General features: G+C 40.2%; 1 protein-coding gene across 3 annotated transcripts in view; it reads right to left on the bottom strand.

Moving 5' to 3' along the window:
- Positions 1–19,842, bottom strand: part of myo1b (myosin IB) — a 64,895-nt gene that overhangs the window by 30,797 nt on the left and 14,256 nt on the right. For all 3 annotated transcript variants that reach the window (XM_044365052.1, XM_044365053.1, XM_044365054.1), the window contains exon 4: positions 2,995–3,089. In XM_044365052.1, coding sequence (XP_044220987.1) covers positions 2,995–3,089 — 95 coding nt within the window. The remainder of the gene's footprint in view (positions 1–2,994; positions 3,090–19,842) is intronic.

Genomic DNA, 19,842 nt, shown 5'->3' with positions numbered 1-19,842 from the left:
TGGATGTGACAAATGTGACACAAGTTCAAAAGGCGTCATGTGCTGTCTGAACCGAGTGACATGTCCTGTAAGATGACTATTGGCATCGGGATCATCTCTCCTGTCCAGTGAGATGACCCAGTACTGACGATGTGAGCGATGTGCCAAAAGAGGGGATAGAAAAGAGCTTGACAGTAGTTGCTGGTACAGACTGCTAATGAGCCTGGCATACATACAGGTCCAGACACATTCGCAGATTTTAAACCAGGATAGAGGAAGGTGGGCAAAAAAAAAAAAAAATGTGGCGTCAAAAAATGTAGACATCATGAGCACCTTTTTTATCTCTTAGAGTAGCAAAATAAACGTCCTCAGTCATCTCTCTCAAGCAATAAAAACTACAGTATGTTATGTCTCTTGCACACTATTTGGCATCTGATAGTAATGTTCGTCATAGCCTCTCGCTCCTGAGGAAGCCGCAGAGGCATGAGAAAACCCTTAGTAAGACATGGATGTCAGTGACCCTTATTGATGGGGCAGGCTTGTTTTTGATGGCCTTACTCCACTACAAAGCTTTGGGGGACGATGAGATTACTGAAATCCGAATTTATCTCTTTGACTTGGCTGAACAGCTTCTTGGAGTGGGGTTTTTTAATATCCATGAGAGGTTGGGAGCAGCCAAATAAAGGATACCACATCATGCAAAACATGATCTGTCAAGCTGCGCTGTGATTTCTGCCGCTTTGTATTGGGCCTATTTTACTATTGCATCACTGCATTTCACCTTTAAATGTATAGTTAATATTTTAAATGATTATGAATAAGTGACTGATCTTATACAGTGTTGACAGTGTTATTTGTTCAAATACTTGTGTGGCTTCAGGGCTCTTGATGTTTTCTACCAAAGTGCTACAGGGGAGGTTATGTTGTGAAATCTGAGCTCTAGCCAGAGATCAATGCATCAATAGCGCTAAACCATTAACAGCATGAAAACAGAAAGTCATATCATCGATACGGGCCGTGGATACGGGATAATTTCAGCAGTAAACAAATATCAGTGTTGATACTCATAACAAGAAAGTAGGGCAAGGTGATGATTCAATATCATTTATCATCTCTCCTTATGATTGTATTTTGACAAAATTCTCATGTTGAGATATCATGGATCAATTCTGATGTGTAAATTATTGATAGGTTATGCTTAACCAAAATCAGAACATAACAACCTAAACACTATTTCTTGGAATTTACATTATTTTGGTCGAGTTTAACACTCAATGGGACAAGCATAAGTTTCACTCTTTCCCCATATTCAATAATTCAGTTAATATTAAAAAAAGATGGAGATAATGCTGTGATAATTGTTGTCGGTATAATTATTTTTCCCCATATCGCCCACCCCTTGAGCCATGTGGTGAGTTTAAACTGGAACCAAATGGACAGGAACCATAAAGAAAACAAACTTTCACTAAACGGTTATCAAAACTGATATGCTGTGAGTCAACAGCTGTAATGAGAGCGCTCAGTCAAGAAACCTAAGTGCAAAGGTCAAGATTTACAATTCTAAAATGTATGTATGTGTGTGTCTACTGTGCAGGTAGATATTTTATGAGTAGATTGCAACAGTTTGTACTTCCCACAGTTTGTGTGCTGCCAACTTAATTTTTTACCTGTGACACAGCAGGAAATTCCATCCCTGTTGGGTTTCTGTAAAGGTATGTGAAACTACTCTTGAACATGGCCACATAAATATAAAAAAACCCCGACAGACATAAAGGACAAGGAGAAGAACACAGCTGCCTCTAGGCTCCATTAAGTATTTCTAGTCTGACACACAGTCTAACAGGAATTTCCAAGTTTCCTACCTGACCAGTGTGAAGGTTATGTTTTCTGTGTGCTGCTGGTCTACCGCTATCGTTTTACATGCCAACCATACACGGCTCATCACAGATCTACTGTTGTGTTTCGTGTACCGACATGATGTTCTCAAAACAAAAACTGGCATCAAGCTGCCTTTCAAGGTAGATCTGATCTAAAAATCTGCACTTTAGCTTTCTACATAACAACCCTCATCTTACAGTTGCCTTTAGGTAAGTTTTGACTACACTTTGAACAAACTTTTGTTGAGCACTACAAACAAGAAGAGCTGAACAGACAAGACAGTACATTTTTAATCTTCCAGAGATCTATTAACCAACTACTGGGTTATTTGTGAAGATACTCTTTTCTTGGATCTATGAAAATTGTTTTTGGGTTTGTTTTTTTTTTGCTTAGCTTTTGATAAATAAGGAACTTTTTATGTTCATGCTTCAAACAGATGTGTTAATGAAGCTCTCTTCCCTTGCGTTCTGCTTTTATTTGACTAAAGGTGAATGTCAGCTGTTTCTTCCTGTTCTGTTTCTCTCAGTCACATCTGCTTTCCCACAGTCAAAAATCCCTTAATTCACAATTTCGTAATTGCCAGACTGGATCAATGATATTTCTGTCTGTGTTCCTCAAGCCAATCAGTCTCTATACTAGAGGCTGTTCTTTAAATATTGCTGCAATTCTGACATTCTGTCTTTCAGATCTACTGTTGCACAACCCACCTCCTCCCCCATTATCACCGTGACCTCCATGATATCCGGTCAGACTCGTCCAAAGGTTTCCACCAAGGACCTGCTAGCTCCACTCCACCACCACCACCAGCGTCTAGACTCTGGGGGGGATCGTGTCCAATCTCCCTTCTTGATACGAGCCAACACTCTAATGCTTCACGTCAATGGAGTGGAGTCTAACCGCCAAAAATCCTTCTGTCGCTAACATCAATAAATATTGTTCAAAATCATCTCTCCTTGTTGAACTGATAGCATTAACATATGTGGCTGTATCAAGCAGATCCCGGCTACTGTACGAACATGAATGACTTTATTTATGACGCAGGATGGTGCTTGACAGGAGTGTGGATGCACCAGTCAATTTCCCTGAAATGAAGAAAAACTAAAATAATGTAATGTAAATGTGAAAATGGCTGCCTACCAGTTTTCCCAGCCCCACTCTCCCCTGTGATAAGGATGCATTGGTCCTTGTCCTGGTCCCTCAGTGAACGGTAGGCCTCATCTGCCAAAGCATAGCTGGAAGAAAAGAAGCACGAAGTCATAAGACTTAATAATACAATTAAATACAACTTAAATGCTTACATAACACCCTTCTTTCCAAGTATAGTTGATTATAGTTTACACCTCATGATTATGTTCTTTAACATACTGTATGTAAATATCTGCCTTTGCTTTTCAGAAAAATCGTCCATTTTCCAGCATATTTTGAGGGTGATGAGAAGGTAGTGGGGTTAAAGAAGTTCAGAGAAATGGTATACTGCTCTGCCAGGCTGCATGGCGTCTACCCTAATCAATAACATGTGGCTGTATTGGAAATTAGGTTGCATCTGTGGGACAGCCACAGGACTGGAGTAACTTGCAGCTTTATTTAGCTACACAGGCCGGTTTGCATTTGGGATTTGGCTCCGATAGTTGGAATACTAGCCATTTCCTGCTCGTTCTAAACTAAACCGCTACAGCGGTGCTGCTGAAGCTACTGCAATCAAAAAGCAGAAAACAATAGTTACATTCTTCAAGGACAATTTTTCTCTTCCAAAGACTAATTGTTTAAATTGTCATATTGTAATTACTTTCAGGATTTGTTTGTTAGTATAAAAATGCATAATTAGACATGACTCTGCTTCAAATCATACCCTGGCAGGTGTTTGAATAATGCAATTAGTTGATGAGAATGTAAAATAAGCCGTGGTGGATTAGTCAGTGATAAAAGGGGAGTTTCTATTCCTATTGTAAAATGAAACCTATTGTCATACATTCCAGGACAGCGATACAATGGGAAATGGGACTGATTATTGCAGTTTCACCCCCACTGAATTCCAGAACAATATATTATTTGTTCTCTTTATGCAGACAAATCCCTTATGACGGTTTGAGAGTAGGGTGTGGATGGCATGAGGACCATATCACAATGACAACTTTTTATCTTGTGTGGCACAGTGGTCTGTAATTTCAACATGATACGCCCGAAGAGAAGGAATACTAAAGGGTGAGGCTGCAGCAACAGCTTTTTACAGCTTCCATTTTGGCAGGCAAACAGTCAAGTACAGTCCTACAAGAACCGTGTTTCAAATGAGCTTGCTTCGTCTCCCGTCCCCCCGTACTTTGGCATTCACTACTCAGGAATTTTTTCCAAAGCCACGTCTGGTAATAGCTGTGGTTATGGGGGGAAATGTTGCATGTAGCATCCCCCTTTTGCCTTATGACACACTCAAAATGTATTTGCTGTTAAGAAATAGTTAGTTTGAAACAAGGATGAGTGGATTTTGGCGTACACTGTCATCCAAGACATTCATGATGAATTCTACCATGTTTAAGGAGGGTCTCTTTGAGTCCATCTGTATTGGTGGATCATCAAAGGAGGGATAGGAAACTGGACTCAAGGGTAATGTAGCTGGGGAGAGCATGATTCAGTCAGAAAAAAAAAAAAATAGTTGCAAACTCAAGCATCTGCCTTGCTGAAGTCTCCTTGAGCAAGAATCTCTACCAGCTATACAGGTGGTAATTTAACTCAATGCTAGTAGCTGCAAAACCATCAAGGGCTTAATCCCTCAACTTTTTACATATCAAGCTAAGATCAACATCTTTAAGTCTTATGTTACACTTTGAGTACAGGGTAAATATAGCTTGAGGTAATTTTGGAGGAATGCATCAAAATAGTCTCTCCCAAGTGTCTAATTTGCTCTAATTCTGTGGCTTGAGGGTGGGGGAACCCCATGTCTCCCAGGTTTGAGTAATATTATTAATCAAGTATTTATATGCACTAAGAACACTAGACATGAATGCAGGAAGGAATGTCTGACATTCACAGATGCTGACAGGGATTTTCACATGGCACTAACCAATGGGCTCTGTAGCTGGGTCTGAAATGGGATATCTTACACGCATTAGGCAACACTTTGAGGATGTGTGTACTTGAAGAGGCGAAGCTGTTGTCATATTCAAGCACACTGCATGAAAAGTAGTCTGGCACCAACAAGGAGTCTACAAAACTAGATTAAATGGGGTCCAAAGTGATTTCTACGGGAGATGTTCAGACTGCATTTGAATTTGTATGCTGGATGGTTGGGCAGCGTCATTCTGTAATTTTTTTTTTTTTTTTTATTATTGACTGCAACATTCGCAAATACGTCAAGACATGGAAAAAGAAACTAATGTCTAAAAATGCCTAAATCTGATTTGGAGTACAGCGACGAATGTATTAGTGGAGTCAGTGCGGCGGGGAGCAGAACTTGGAGCATATAATCACACTCTGAACTAACACTGACCTCCAATTTGTAAAGTAGTTGATTGCTAGTAAGAAGCCATGACAGACTAGGGGCCAGAGATGGACAGCTAGATGAATGCATTCCAGGCCACAATACAAAGTTAAAGCTCTAGCTGGCTAATGGAGCTTAGGGTTCTGCACCATCACACATCGTTTTGGACCAGAGCCCATGCAGCCTCACAACCAGTCCCCTCCCACTTCAGCCCCCAGCCTGGGCCCTCCACTAGCAAACCCTCAGGAAAAGGGGTACACTAATGCAGCATTCCTCACCATAAAAAGTGCCTTTATGTCAAGCTAGTGAAGTTAGTTAATAAAAGTGTGCTATAGAGCACCGTTTGCTTCTACTGTTATCTGCCAAGAAACATAGCAATGTGCCAATAAAATACGGGGATGAAGACTGCTAACCTGTGTAAACATGATGTAAGACCAGGGAACTAACGATTGCATCCATTACTGATTAGTCAATCTCAGATCCCCCCCCCCCCCAACCTTCTCCTGTACACCAACCCTCCACTCCAGCCCTCCACTGTGCACTTTTTATATGGATGAGACTTGCCACAGGACATTACGTCACTGCTGAAAAGGGCAGCACAGCGCAGCAGATGTCTGCTTTGTGAAAACACTTCTGTTGCCTGACTTGATCCTGACAATGAGCAAACCATCACACAATTATCTCGCCCCCAGAGGAAGGGGGGGGGGGGACCAGGAGAAGGCGAGAGAGTGTAAAATAGGAGTGGGAGGTCCTTTGCCAAGAGCTCTTCTCAGTGAGACACACACAGACACACAGAGCTGGTCATATGAATATGAATGGCCGTCACATAATCACAGTAAGAATAGAGGTCAGCAGAAGCAAGGGGCCACACCCAAAATGGTACACAGGTTTAAATCTTAAAAATTTAAGAGAAAAAAAACCAAGTCACAGCTGAGACTAATCTGTTTTTATATCCCATCTGTGAACACACAAGCACAGCAAGCAAAAACAAGGCAGGATTAGATATATTGTACATCTGTGTGGTTACCGCATTATGCTATCATGAAGACCATTAAAGCAGTGGGAACAGCAACTGGATGTACCACTTCACAAATGTGGACATGAAAATAATGATGAAGCACCAAGGTCATCATCAAAGGCAGGGGGAGCAGTGAATGATGAACCAAAATCTCAAAGGTCTCCCTGATCAGTGTGCGGAGCTGGGTGTGTGTGGGGGTTAGGCTAGGATAAGGCCTTGGACCTAAGTGCTGCTTGGCACCTCCCCTTTACATCTGCCTGCAGGCTGTAATTTCGACTTGCACGTGGCAGCGGTGAACACAAAGCCACACTGGCATGAGGTAAGCAGTAGAAAATAGTCTCGTCAGTTCTTTTTACTACCAACCTCTGGTTACTGAGGCACAGGAGGAGATGATGGGCTTGCTGTGTGTGACCTGAATCTTAACAGGGTGGAGTACTTTGAGGGCAGATTCAGCACAGTTTAAAGTTGTGATTTGTAAATGCTAATGAAGCTGTAATGTATGGGCTGGAGAGCAGCCCACCCAGCTACTGGAAGATGACAAAGGGATTTTTGCAAACACTCAGAGGCTGTTTGCCATGTCTTCATACTAACATATAGCACATTTGATTAAAAAAATACAACTTTGTTCTTTTTCCAGTCCTAAAATGGATCCTGATCATAGGTTCATAGAACTTTGGTGCTAAATTGAGCAGTTTCTATTATGCATTTGTGTGTATGAGGGGCAGTACAGTAGCCTGTGATCTCAGTGTGATCTGACTTCCCCAGGAAGCCTCAGGAAATCCGCCGGGCTCTGATGGAGCAGCCAAGGAAGCATCTCTTTCCTGGCGTCCAGGTGGTAGAGTAGGTGGCTTGTGTAAGAAACACACACGCACACAATAATACAGTGGCATGCATTCAGAGATTGGTGGCAAACTTGCTGGTGCGTGTGTGTGTGTATGTGTGGGTGGGGAACGGATACACACATGTGCATGCTAAAGATACTGGTTCCAACAGATGTGGCCCATCTGTGTATTGGTTATGACAATGTATTACTGTAAAACAGGTGGTAGGGAGAAGATCAGGAAACGGAGCACGAATCTCACAACCATCTAACACAAGATCATGCTAACGCTCTTCAAAAGAGCACTCTCAATGTGAAAGTAACAAGGTGCAATAAAGAATACCTCCACTTTCTAAATTAAAAGCCAAGAGTGAAGTACTGCTGCCATAGATCTCTAATTCATCCAACACTCACTAGAAGTTGCCTGAGACCTGAATCACTAATTACTCATTGATACTCCCCCACCCATACATCAAACTTCGAGGGGGGTCCTGAGCTTTAATTTACTTTACTGCACAGCAATTTAGTGTTCCACAGCAGGGAAAAACACAGCTCCAAGTTGTTTGTCTGATCCTTGGAAAAGCAGGAAACAAGCATGCTGAGTAAGGTAGAAAAACATCCTCAAACAAAGTACTTGAACAAAGACTCTCATGAGCCTCTTTTTGCAAGTTTGTGTGAATCTGTATGCAGCGTATTCAAAACAAAAACCCACAATATTCAAACAGCTTCCAAATATCAGGTTTTAAAAGGACCAGTGTGTAGGATTTAGCGGAATCTATTATGAAATGGAATATAATATTCATAACTATGTTTTCATTAGTGTATAATCACCTGAAACAAAGTATCCTTATGTTTTCGTTACCTTAGAATGAGCCCTTTATATCTACATAGGGAGCGGGTCCTCTTCCATGGAGCCCCTCATGCTCTACAGTATCCCAGAATGGACAAACCTGGCTCTAGAGAGGGCCTTTGTGTTTTTTGAAAGTTTCGTGGCCACCGTAGGTTCTCCTACATTCTTGAAAGGGAGGGGTGAGGGCAAGGGGTATTCAGTTGGTTGCAATCCGCAACCTCACTGTTAGATGCCACTAAAACCTACGCACTGGTCCTTTCAAAAGCCTCAAAGAGTTGACTGAATCCTCCGAGTCATGACATTTCATCCTCTTGTCCTTGTGTCTTTGCCGAGCTCAGACTACAGGAGTTTTGGGCCGATTTATCCTCAGTAAACCCCTCCTGACAATCAGAGGAGAAATCTGGTCTGGGATCTTGTTTGGTACCAATGTTCGGCTCAGATTATCTGGTAATGTGAGGTGTTTACAGATCCAATCTTGAACCTCACAGACTCATCAGGGTTTGCCCGATAATTTCAAATATGTTTGATATTTAGGAGTTAAAACATCACTACTTTCCGAGCGGGACCACAATAGCCAATGAGAGAGACAAGTCTGCAAGGACTAGGTAGCTAAATGTTAGCGTTACAAGCTAACGTTAGTCCTGGAGCAGCTGATGGTGTTGTTAAGCAACTGTAAAGAACCTAGCCCTTGAGGCTAACGTTAGCTAGCATACTACTGTTGACAGATATTAAAAGTTCCTGCTGAAGAACAGACAACCCGTCTGCGTCTCCCCAACCATTTTTTCCCCCCCATTCAGACTCGTTTAGCCTTCTGCTTTTGTTTTTTCCTCACTACAAAGCATTACTACAGCAAGTTGTTGCACCATGTCACTCTCCACATTTTGTTTACATCTGCTTCCCCATGAGATTATGTGAGGTGGTGCATTACTCCCTCTGGCACGATAATATCTTGTAGTGTGTGATGCACCATTATTTTCAAATCTTGTAGTGTGTGTGTGCATGTTTGAGATTAGAGAAAAGAACATCTGTGAAGTTTCTCCTTATGTGTGTGATGCAACCTGATTTCAAAAGTGGTTAAGATTTTACAACTCTTGTACTCTGAGTCCAGCTTTAGGGGAAAAAACAAAATACGGAGCCACATGTGTATAGCCACAGACAATATGATGGAAACAGAAGAACAAAACTTCTTTTTATTGCCCGGCCATGTCAGATTTGAGAACTTCCTCTCTTAACCCTGCTCTCCTTGTCTTAGCCTCCCACTGTGGCAGTTGTGGTCACTTCTGGCTCTCAGATACCTTGCAACACAAAACACATCTTGACACTGAGGTATAGTGCTGCTGACATACAGACCAACTGCCATTCAGTTAGACAAATTGTACTGGGCTTGGATCTCTCCTTACATTTGTGCTCAATATTGCAACAGAAAGGAGTCCACTGAGACTCCCTTGCCCTTTAATTCTAGGGGATGTTTTGACATCTTTCACATTGCTGACTGCAGTAATAGATTGTGGATATTCATTATTCTGCACTGGACCAAGCTCATCTCAACATCAAATTATACTTTATATATTTGCCTGATATCCAAATAAAATAAATCAACAGATTGTTTCCAATTTAAAGTGCAACACCAATAGCTGCTTTTTAACAGCATTAAAATTGATTTTAGGTGGATTTGTCCTTTACTATCCAGCAGTTAACAGGTTTACAACTGTGACACCATAATGGAGTGGATGATCTATCTATGCAAGAGTGGATGATGTCTTTTTGACTCCAAACAATTGATTTCTTTCTTAAAATTAAAATTCCCCTAGCACATATACAGTCACGCACACAAAGCCTGCATAGAAATAAACTGTTATGCCTAATTTAGCACAAGATCACTTGGCATGTCCTCAAAGAAGCAATGGCCTCAGGGCCACCATGTGACCCACTGAGCCCATTCACACAACAGGCAGAGTCATTGTGGGTCTGACCGACAGTGTAGTGTTGGTCCCTCATCAGCACCACACTGGTGGGTAACACCTTCTCCTGCTCCACACCAGGAAATGAGGAGGCCGCAGACTGAGAGGTTTAGAGGAAAGGAATATAGTTGTTGAGGGGTTGCTAATAAACAGTTGAGTTCACGCTGATCGATCACAGTTGAACAGTAAGGAAGAAACGCTGCTGGTTCATTCATGAAAAATCATAAATACTGGGTTGATTCAACACATGCCAGCCAGTTGAATGCAACTGATTTTAAGGGTTACTCTGCATCACCAACAGAAGCTCTTCATGCAAAAGCAAATGAAAATACTGACCGCAGCGTTTTGGAAAGGAGATGCGGGCTGCCTCGCCTTAAACAAAGAACACCTCAAACAAAAACACGTCCATCAAATAAAACATTAACCTTCAGTGGAAAAGAGCAGGAGCTCACTGATCAATCACACTGTATGTTTGCTTTGCATAAATTCATCAATGCAGCATGTCACGATGCCAGGAAAAAAAAAAAAAAACTCAGCTTCATTTGGGCACTAGAGCCAGCTAATACTACCTTCAGCTGATAGAAAATAGCCAATGACTTGGATCCAAGAAAAATATGTCAAGATTGATGAGTAGGCTATATGCAAGTTTATGGTTAAGCATTATATCTATAACTATGTCCTTACTGGCTTTGGGTATACATAGCTTTATATTCTGCTTCTTTTCTACTCATTGTTTCCTTCATCTTGACCATTTTCATGTGCTTCTGTAAGTTCCTTTGTCAAACTGCACAATGTAATAGAACACGCACGTTTTTCAAACTAAGAAATGTATATATTGGTAATTTCATCCAGATTTAGCCTTTTTTTTAATATATATATATATACATACACAAATTTCTCAAACCCCATTCCCATACATAAAACTAACTTGGCAGTGAACATTAGCTGATGCAGGCTTAACCTTGACACGATGGCTGTCAAATCAGATTTCCATTAGCATGTACAGTTTCTCTGTGTACTGCCAATCTTACTCTTAGTGCTCTTAGTACAGCCCTATGTGAGGTCTGGAAGAGATAAATGTTTTTACACACAGCCAAATTTCCACAGCCAACTGAGTCCTCAATCCACACAAATCACTTCAAAATCGGGTTTGACAGCTTGTTTGATTTCATGTGACCAATCACGTGCTGCCCCACCATGACTTAGCAGCGGCTGTACAGTATAAACATCAGTTCCTACATTGGATCTGTTCCTCTACAGTTTTTCTGTAGAGCTCAGAAGGGTCCTGATAGACTTCTCATGTCAGTACACCAAAATATGGATGCATGCATTAAAATGTAAAGAAAACACCTTTGAAGCCCAAAAAGATGCTTCGGTTGCAGTTAAACCCAACATAACATAAGAGAAGACTTGGTCGAAACCTAGTATATAGCTGGACCATGTATGAAACGCTTCGTACGTCTCCTGGTTATCATCAGACATGGATATCACCAGCATTTTTAAGATGTTTTAATGTAAGTTTAAGTTTATTTATTTGCATAGCACTTTCCATACAGTAGTTGTAACTCAAGGTACTGTACTCATAAGAAAAATATTTAAAAAAAATACATTGCACCAGATTTTGGCTGTAGATTATATGGTGTAGAAGGGTTGAGTTAAGATTTAGGCTATTTGTTTAAATGTTATATATATTTTTTTTAGTTACCCACAACCTGAAAAATAGTTTTAATGCAGTAACGTTAATCATGAATGCTAAGTGTAAGTGACCCCAATACAGTATGTTTCATGTGTGTAAAGTTTGCATTCGTAAATGTATTTGTTATATTGTTTTTATTTTATCTATCATGAACATGGAAGTGCTTTATTTTTAAAATACACTAGACGCATGTGACGTGTGGTGACAGACTTTGGGCGTGTGTAGGGCTGGCCCGCTGTTGTACTGTAATGCAATAGAAGTATAATGTCATTGTCTTGTTACCCAGAATCTGCAAAGAATGAATGGCTGAGCGTGGGCCTCTTGATGATTGCCAATAAAAAAAATATAATAAAAACATATTACCATTCCTGTAAAATTAGCCTAGAATGCCTATCCGAGGCATACCTAAAGTAAATTGAAAACTGTTCTTGAACCATTAGGAGTACATGCATGGTTTTGGTCTCTTTTCAAAGTTAACACGCTGAAGTTTTTTCCCCTAACAGTAAGAATCATTGTTACTTCTACTGGCGTTGAGTAATAGGAGTTTGAGCACACTGAAGTAGAGGGTTTTTATTTCTGCCTGAATATTTTTTTGCAAACAGATGCCTGCAGATGACCTATAGCTGTGACTTAATAGCTGGAAAACACAATGGGACCACAGCATGGAGCCTTACCTAGTCCAAGTTCAAATTTAATAAACTGTACCACAGAAAATGAATGTTTTTCTAAGGATATATCTAGGCGTTTTCCAAAAAAAGTCCATTTGGAGACTCCAAAGGATCCGTGCTTCAAAGTAACTGAAGCATACTATAAGCATATTATACATATTATAGTGCTTTTTCCCCACTTCTTGAAACTAAACTTTGTGCATACAAGAGAGTCAAAACAAGTGCTATGGTGAAAAAACAGTTTATATAAAAGGCAACACACAGCAAACTATTTAAAATTTACATCATTTCCTGTTGTGGCTTTATAGAAACCATTAAAGCTGCGCATGGTCATTTTCAGAATTTCATTGGTTATACGAAGTGCAAGTCATCAGCACAATCTGTTCCAAGTGGCTTGGTCTTTACACTAAAGCAGAGGGGCAGGCACTTCCTTTCAACGCGGATTCTTTTTGGCTATTGTGGGCTGCCGACAGGACATGGAAGCTCCTATTGGGTCAAGTGCGGTGTCGATCGAAAAGGTTAGAGTGCAGCCACCATTTTGATACCAAGATATCGCTAATGTTTACCTGCTAATTTGAGTTATGACGGAAAATACATGGAGGATAAGCACATCTGTCGGCTAATTTGAAATGATGCAACAGCGGTTTATGGATATTTATTGATGTAATAATGTGTTTTGAAGTATTTTACTGGACCTTTGCCAATGTAACAAGACCATTTTGAGTTTTATGGATCAGTGGTGTAATATGAGGCTTCATAGGGGAGTTGCCTGAATTTTGTAATTGTTTGTTTGATTATATCTGCTGCTGTGACTGTATCTTGAAATAGTTTGCATCAATGGAATCACAGGAATCTTAGCTTTCCAAAAGATATGTCGCATGAGTACCCGCTTAAACATAGTAGTTGTGTACATGGCATAGTTTTGTATTTAACAGTCGAGGTTAAAGTCAAAGATATATGGTTCTATGGTGAAACTGATAGGAGTCTTATCAGTGTTCCTTTATTTTGTTATACTTCTCACATATTATTATGCAAGCTCTGTGCACAGATAAAAAGCCCAATAGTCATTGTTCTGACTATGAATAGGGAGAGTTTACAATGGTTTTGGACAGTCACAGACAAAAGAAAATCTATAAAAATGAAATCTTATGCTCACAGAAGCAATAAATGACAGAGTAGGCAATGTTTAATCAGTCGTGTGTTGAACTATTGGCAGGTAGATGCATTATTTCTGAAAACAACAGAGGGACTTCATAACCTCGCTCTATTAATGATTGCCAACAGGCTTAGTAATTTTAGATACCAAACAGTTCACACAGTCTGAAAAATTCAATACATACAAATGGCAATGAAGTAATTTCTTTTTATCTAATACTAACATACTCGAAGAAACATAATTAGGTTGGTCAGTGGCTTGTGTTGTCAATATAGGTACATTTTAACAACGTGCTCTGCTGGGCATCTATAAGCTTTAGCGGAGAACAAAAGACCAGGATTGTGTATGTATAAGTGTGTATACAAGTGCTCTGTGCCGCTAATAGAGTAGGTGGGTGTGAAAGTTTTGCCTGTATGCACAAATGTAGGATTTGATTATAAATGGTTGCATTATCCAGTTTAATACATTTGCATTTTATTCTCAGGTTGTAGATGTAGGTGGAAAAAAGGAACACACGCACACACTTTCCCAATCATTTCTCTCTAGGCTCACCAAGCTCTCCATTACGCCAACACACATACTGGAGAGGACTCACTCTACCCACCTGAGTCAAAATGCCATTTCAGTAAGTGCCCACTTCAATCTACCTACAAACAGGTTCTGTGCTGCAATTTATGTAGGCATGCTCAAAAACAGTTTTATATGCTACAAAAACGTGGCATGTCACGTGTTATAAGCTTGTTACCAAATCACTGCAGCTGTGATGGATAAAAAAAAAATGGAAAGATGTGTACCATTTTATAGCCTGTCCATGGTTCCCATCTTTTGACAGTTTTTGTCTTTTTGACATCAAACTTTATGTTTATGATGTCAAGAAGCAATGACATCAAACTAGACTTCCTTGTAAGAAACATCCATATGTCTTATTAAAGATCTACTGTGCAATCGGTTTTCATACTGTTTACTGCCGAATCTGACACTTCGGGCTGCTGCAAAACAACCCGGCGTTCACTCACCTTATTTCAACTGGGGAACTCATTTATCCATGACAACTCTAGCTGTATTTTGGCAGTTTAAGCAGGATTTCAATGCAGATTTTTGAAGGAAAAACTAATACAAAGCAAGGGGCAAATGTATTTTGGGTGCACTGCCCAAATGCTATGTGTAGGTAATTTACAACTTCTACATATTGCCTTTTGATCAGTGTTCCAACCGACCATACTGGAAAGGCAAACACAGGTGCAATGCCATGATGCAGTAAATGGCTCCAAAGTCCATCCTACCCACAGATACAGCTGTGAATCACCATGGGTCTTTTATCTCAATCCAATATCGGAGATGTAAAACAACATTCGGTCTTACGCCTGATGACAACATTTGAAATGAATCCCAATACAAATGGGCAGTTGGGAGTTTTGTGCTGCTCTCGCACACTCGGCAGCAGTTTGACAGAAAGACACCCGTAGTGATACCAGGGCCAGAAATTTGACCCCAATCTGACAAATCCAAAGCACCACTACTTATTCATACATGACTGTACTTGCACTGGGAAATTAAGCTAAATACAGGACCACATATACTGTTACATTAAAGGATTGAGAGGCACAAGACAATCATGATATTCATACATATTAGAGCTGCAACTAACCATTATTTTCATTATCGAGTAATCTGTCGACTTACTTCCTCAATTAATTGTTTGGTCTTGACAGTTCCAGAAAATGGTCAATGTCAATCACTGTTTCACAAAGCTTAAGATGCAACCTAAAATGTTTTGTTTAGTCCTGACTAAAAAACACAACCCAAAAGATATTCAGTTTACTATCATAGAGGTCTAAAGATACCAGAAAATATTCACATTTAAGTAGATTGAACAAGAAGATTTCAGCATTTTTTCCCACTCAAAACGATCGATTATGAAAATAGATGCTGATTGATTTTAAACGACTAAAAGTTGCAGCTCTAAAACACATTATGTAGGAAGAGATTGCATGGAGGGAATGCTTTTAGTGTCAGACAGGCAGTCTGTAAATGAGCTTACTCCCACATACAATCTCTGGACTTCTTCAGTGCCCTGACATGGAGGGCAGATGCCTTTTTCTAGAAACTGCAGTTACAGCAATGACTACTTTGAATCTTTGTGTTCGTAACCAAGGATGTGTAATGACTAGAGTTTCTTCATATTGTGTTATTTATAGTTGGGCTATTGCTTACCATTTTAACTTCATACTTGACATTCTACATATATGTCAAACTTTACTGTAGTTAACTTCATACTTGACATTCTAGACATATGTCAAACTTAACTGGAGTTGTACAACAGCAAAGGTTAAATCAAACTATTTAGAAGCTACAATCCAAAATGACCGTGGCAACATCACAAGGCAAGAGGCATTGCTAGGAGACAACACAACCTAAATAAAAAAATAAAGGAGATAATATTTCTAGACGTCTAACAAAGCAAATGTCACAGTCAAGCTGTCATAACCATGTATGCATGACAGCTGAAAGCCCTGACATACCCCTTGCATAGGGGGGCTTCTTTGCTCCATTAGCCAGTCGTGATGCCCCTCTGCAGCCAATGCTCTAGTGGCACTTGGTATTGAGCGCTGAGAGCATTGGTGGTCTCAATACCTCATTAAACATTGGGGAAATATGATCCTACTCTAGAGACATGGGGCTAGCCCCCGCCTCACACACTCCTCTCAATCTTTGTCTGGAGTGGGCAGCAAGCAACATACAAAAGATGACTCTAAGCCATCTGTAATGCTGCTGCGCATGGAGAAAGGCCGCTGATTAGTTCACCTCTAATGCTTTGCCTGTGTGTGGGGGGGGGAGGAAAACACCTGCCAGTTAATTATGGGGTGCCTCATCTGGGTGGAGAAAATTTTGCTAAATTGGACAGCAAAGGAAATGATGGATAGATCAGCGGTCCTCTATAAATAGAGATGGGTGTGGGCTGTGCAGGTCTCGAGAAAGCAGAATAAACTCTGTGGCTGGGTTTATATTCAGGGATTTTTGCGTGTTAGTACAAATGGAAACAGTAAGAGACAGTCAAATTTCTTTTAAAATTTCAATATCACAAAAATGTACCATATACCTAATTATATAATAAATCTGTCACAATCCACAAATATTAGATCATAACTGTGTAAATAACAAGGTTGTGTGACCTATAGCTGGTACATTAGAACATTGTTAAGTGATTCTGATTGATGTCTTTGTTTTGTTCCTCTTTTCTTGTAAGATAAACTCATTTGCTTCAACTCAGTTGATGAATATGTAATATTGTACTTGACAATTGCATGTAAACACCTATCATCTGACTGTTTCTGAATTGACCGATACTTATGTCCCTGGCCTCACTGTTTATCTGCAGTAACTCTAATTAAGATGGAACTTAACAGGCAATTAGTCTACTACCAACTTTAGAGATGGGAGACCAGTTGCAGTTTTCCCTCCAGCATACGTGCGCTCGCTCACACAAACACACACCCCTATTTGCCTTAGGGGTAAAGGAGCAGGTGTGAAATACATGAGCACCTGCACGCACACTACTTACTTGTGCTCATATAAATGGACAAGCACTGCCAGACATACACAAGGTATTTAAGACATCCATGGAGACACAGACACACACACACACACGCTTACCCAATTATAATGCCACAGCACTAATCAAAAGCAACACATCTTACAAAACTAATCCTGCTCAGGCACCTTTTCCTGGCTTTTAACAGAAAACAAGTCCCCCCTCCACTCAAAAATGTGTTTTTCTTCTTGTTACCTCAGTTGAATGTTTGGGCTTCACTGTGCAGAATGATGTACTGTATCTGCTGAAAGAGGGAAATTTCTGTGTCTCTTAAATCTCAGTTTAAGGCGTGTACCTATAGGTATGATTTGTGACATCACAACTAGTTTGGAGCCAATCGTAGTCCAGTATGCAACTCACGCAAATGTAATATGGAGACTTGATTTTTTTTTTTTATCTAGCAGTTAAAACTTTTGAAATGGAAAAAATATTCATAAATTCTAGAGAAGAAGAATGAGGGAGAAGGAGTAGATGTGAATTTTAATCAAGGTATTTGAACTTTTTAGGGGGGGGGGAAATAAAACATCAGACAATATATTATTCCAAGAAGATAATTGTTCAGATGTCTTAAAACATGTCTGGAGGTGATCCTTAAGCTGCATTACCATCCAGGATGCTTAGACAATCCCACGCCACCGAGTTAAACAGTGAACAAACTGTCACAGCAGACACAGCTATGTGTGAACATGAGCAGGAGGACAGAGAGGACCAGTGATTGTTTTTTAGTGAGAACGAGCTAGACGCATCAGCTGACATTTTGTCACTGTGCGCAGCTCTTTACAGTGGCAATAACTACATAAGCACATTGTTCTGCCAGGATGTCACAGGAAAGAGATTTGTGACATTATGACACGGCGCGCCCCGTGACACGTTTGTATACAAATCCTTAAATGTCCGATTCGGTGCTGCCGAGCGACACGGCGGTGTTGTTTACACTGCGTGTCTGGATGTATGGTGTTGTGGATGGGGGGGTTTAAGGGTTTAGCAGTTATCTGCTGCTTGTTGTTTGTTCTCTAAAAGTATCTCTGCAGTGTCAGTAAAGTGAGAAATTCACACAAACCAGTGGCTTTCCAATACATATGTTAGGGGTAATTTTTTTTCCCCCTCTTGCATATGTTCAATAAAAGCTTTCAAGAGCCTTCTCTTAGGCTGGGTGCCAATTCAAATAAATGTTCATCTCTAAAAACAATCCTGCAACAAAATGTTCTTTTCAATATTAATTATGCCCATCAAATATTTCACCAAATTTCTTGCAGTAGCATACAACATAACCATCAATGCAAATGCTTTTAAAAGTACTTGAGCGTATTCTTTCCATTAATCATACAATACCAGTTTACTTCAAGAAGACAGTAGTTAAAATATGGTCAAACCTGAGAGGGTGCACGGTTTTCCAGACAAGCAAGTCAAAAGGAGCTTTATATGCATGCCCCCGGCATCTTGAGAGGGCAACGGAAACACCCCTGCAACCTGTTCTGAGCTGCTGGTTTTATACTGCTGAAGTGTCTAATGAGGATCAAAGACAGGAAGAGGAAGATTCGTAGGACCCCCCGTTATCTTAATTAAAGCCCAACACTGATCCCCTTTAGCGCTGGCTGGTCACTCTGGTAATAATGCCCGGTTAGTCAGCTGAGGCTCAGCCATGCAAAAAAAAAAAAAAAACAGGGTAAATGGAAAACAGCAACCTTTGTCTGGTTTTGGAGACATTACAGGGAATTGGGAGTCATTTTTTTGATTTAAAAATATTAACTGGACACTAGATTCTTCGGTGTTTCAAACATTAAGTAGTAATGATTTCTATGTGCTTTAGAATTGGCATAACAGTGTGGTGAGGACTAAATTAATGCTAAAACTAAATCACGTCATTTCAGTATGCCATGCTACCCCCCCTAACCAGAGTTTGATAAGGAGATCAGCATCAAATTTCTTCTGTGTTTTCAATGCTGAGGTACCTTTGTGATGTGTGTTTAACTCAAGCTTATCGCAGAAGCAGGGGGAAACACCTACGTATGGGATGTATTTCCCCTTTTGACATAAGCTAGCCATTTCCTCCGGTAGTTATTGTAGTAAATAACATGTCAGACGACTACCTGCTCTGAACAGGAAGCGGATTTCTAAAAATAATGCTGAGGCTTGTGTTTGGCATCACTTACACAGTTATGGGGTGAGCAATAAATAAATAAATAAAGTCAATTAAAATGTTGTAAGTAAATAAGTAATAAAGTATATGGTATAATGTAAGAAGCACCGATGCTGGAAGGACAGGTAGCATGACCCGAGATAGCCTTCTTTTTGTTTGCGCATCAGTTAAACATGAGATTGCATAGAGAACAAATGTGCTGATACATTTGGCTGGACTGAGGGTTTAACATTACTTGGGGTAGATCAATGCAAAGCCACAAAGCTTGGTCCAGATGGCCTGACCGGAGGATTAAGATCAATTTATGTAGCATGTTGAAACAATCTGCCTTTGACTGGCATTTTAGGTCTTCTACAAGAGCCCGTCCTATTAAACAGGGTTTAATCTTCTTTACTTAAAGACTAATAGCAAGGTGATGTTTAATGTGTTTAGGAGGATGTGGGTTTCAGTCGACTGATGAAATTTCTTTCTGCCAATACGACCGAGTCATCTATCTCTAGATATGCAGAAATGGGAGATGGCTTTGAGCTGAGCTTGCACAGATAAGGATGTTGGAGGCTTCTTTCACCTTATTGCTCCTAGTTATCTCTGAACCAGGTCAAAGCTAAAATA

The sequence above is a fragment of the Thunnus albacares genome, chromosome 11 (assembly GCF_914725855.1).
Source record: "Thunnus albacares chromosome 11, fThuAlb1.1, whole genome shotgun sequence".
NCBI classification, from domain to species: domain Eukaryota; kingdom Metazoa; phylum Chordata; class Actinopteri; order Scombriformes; family Scombridae; genus Thunnus; species Thunnus albacares.
This window is presented reverse-complemented; position numbering and strand designations above follow the sequence as displayed.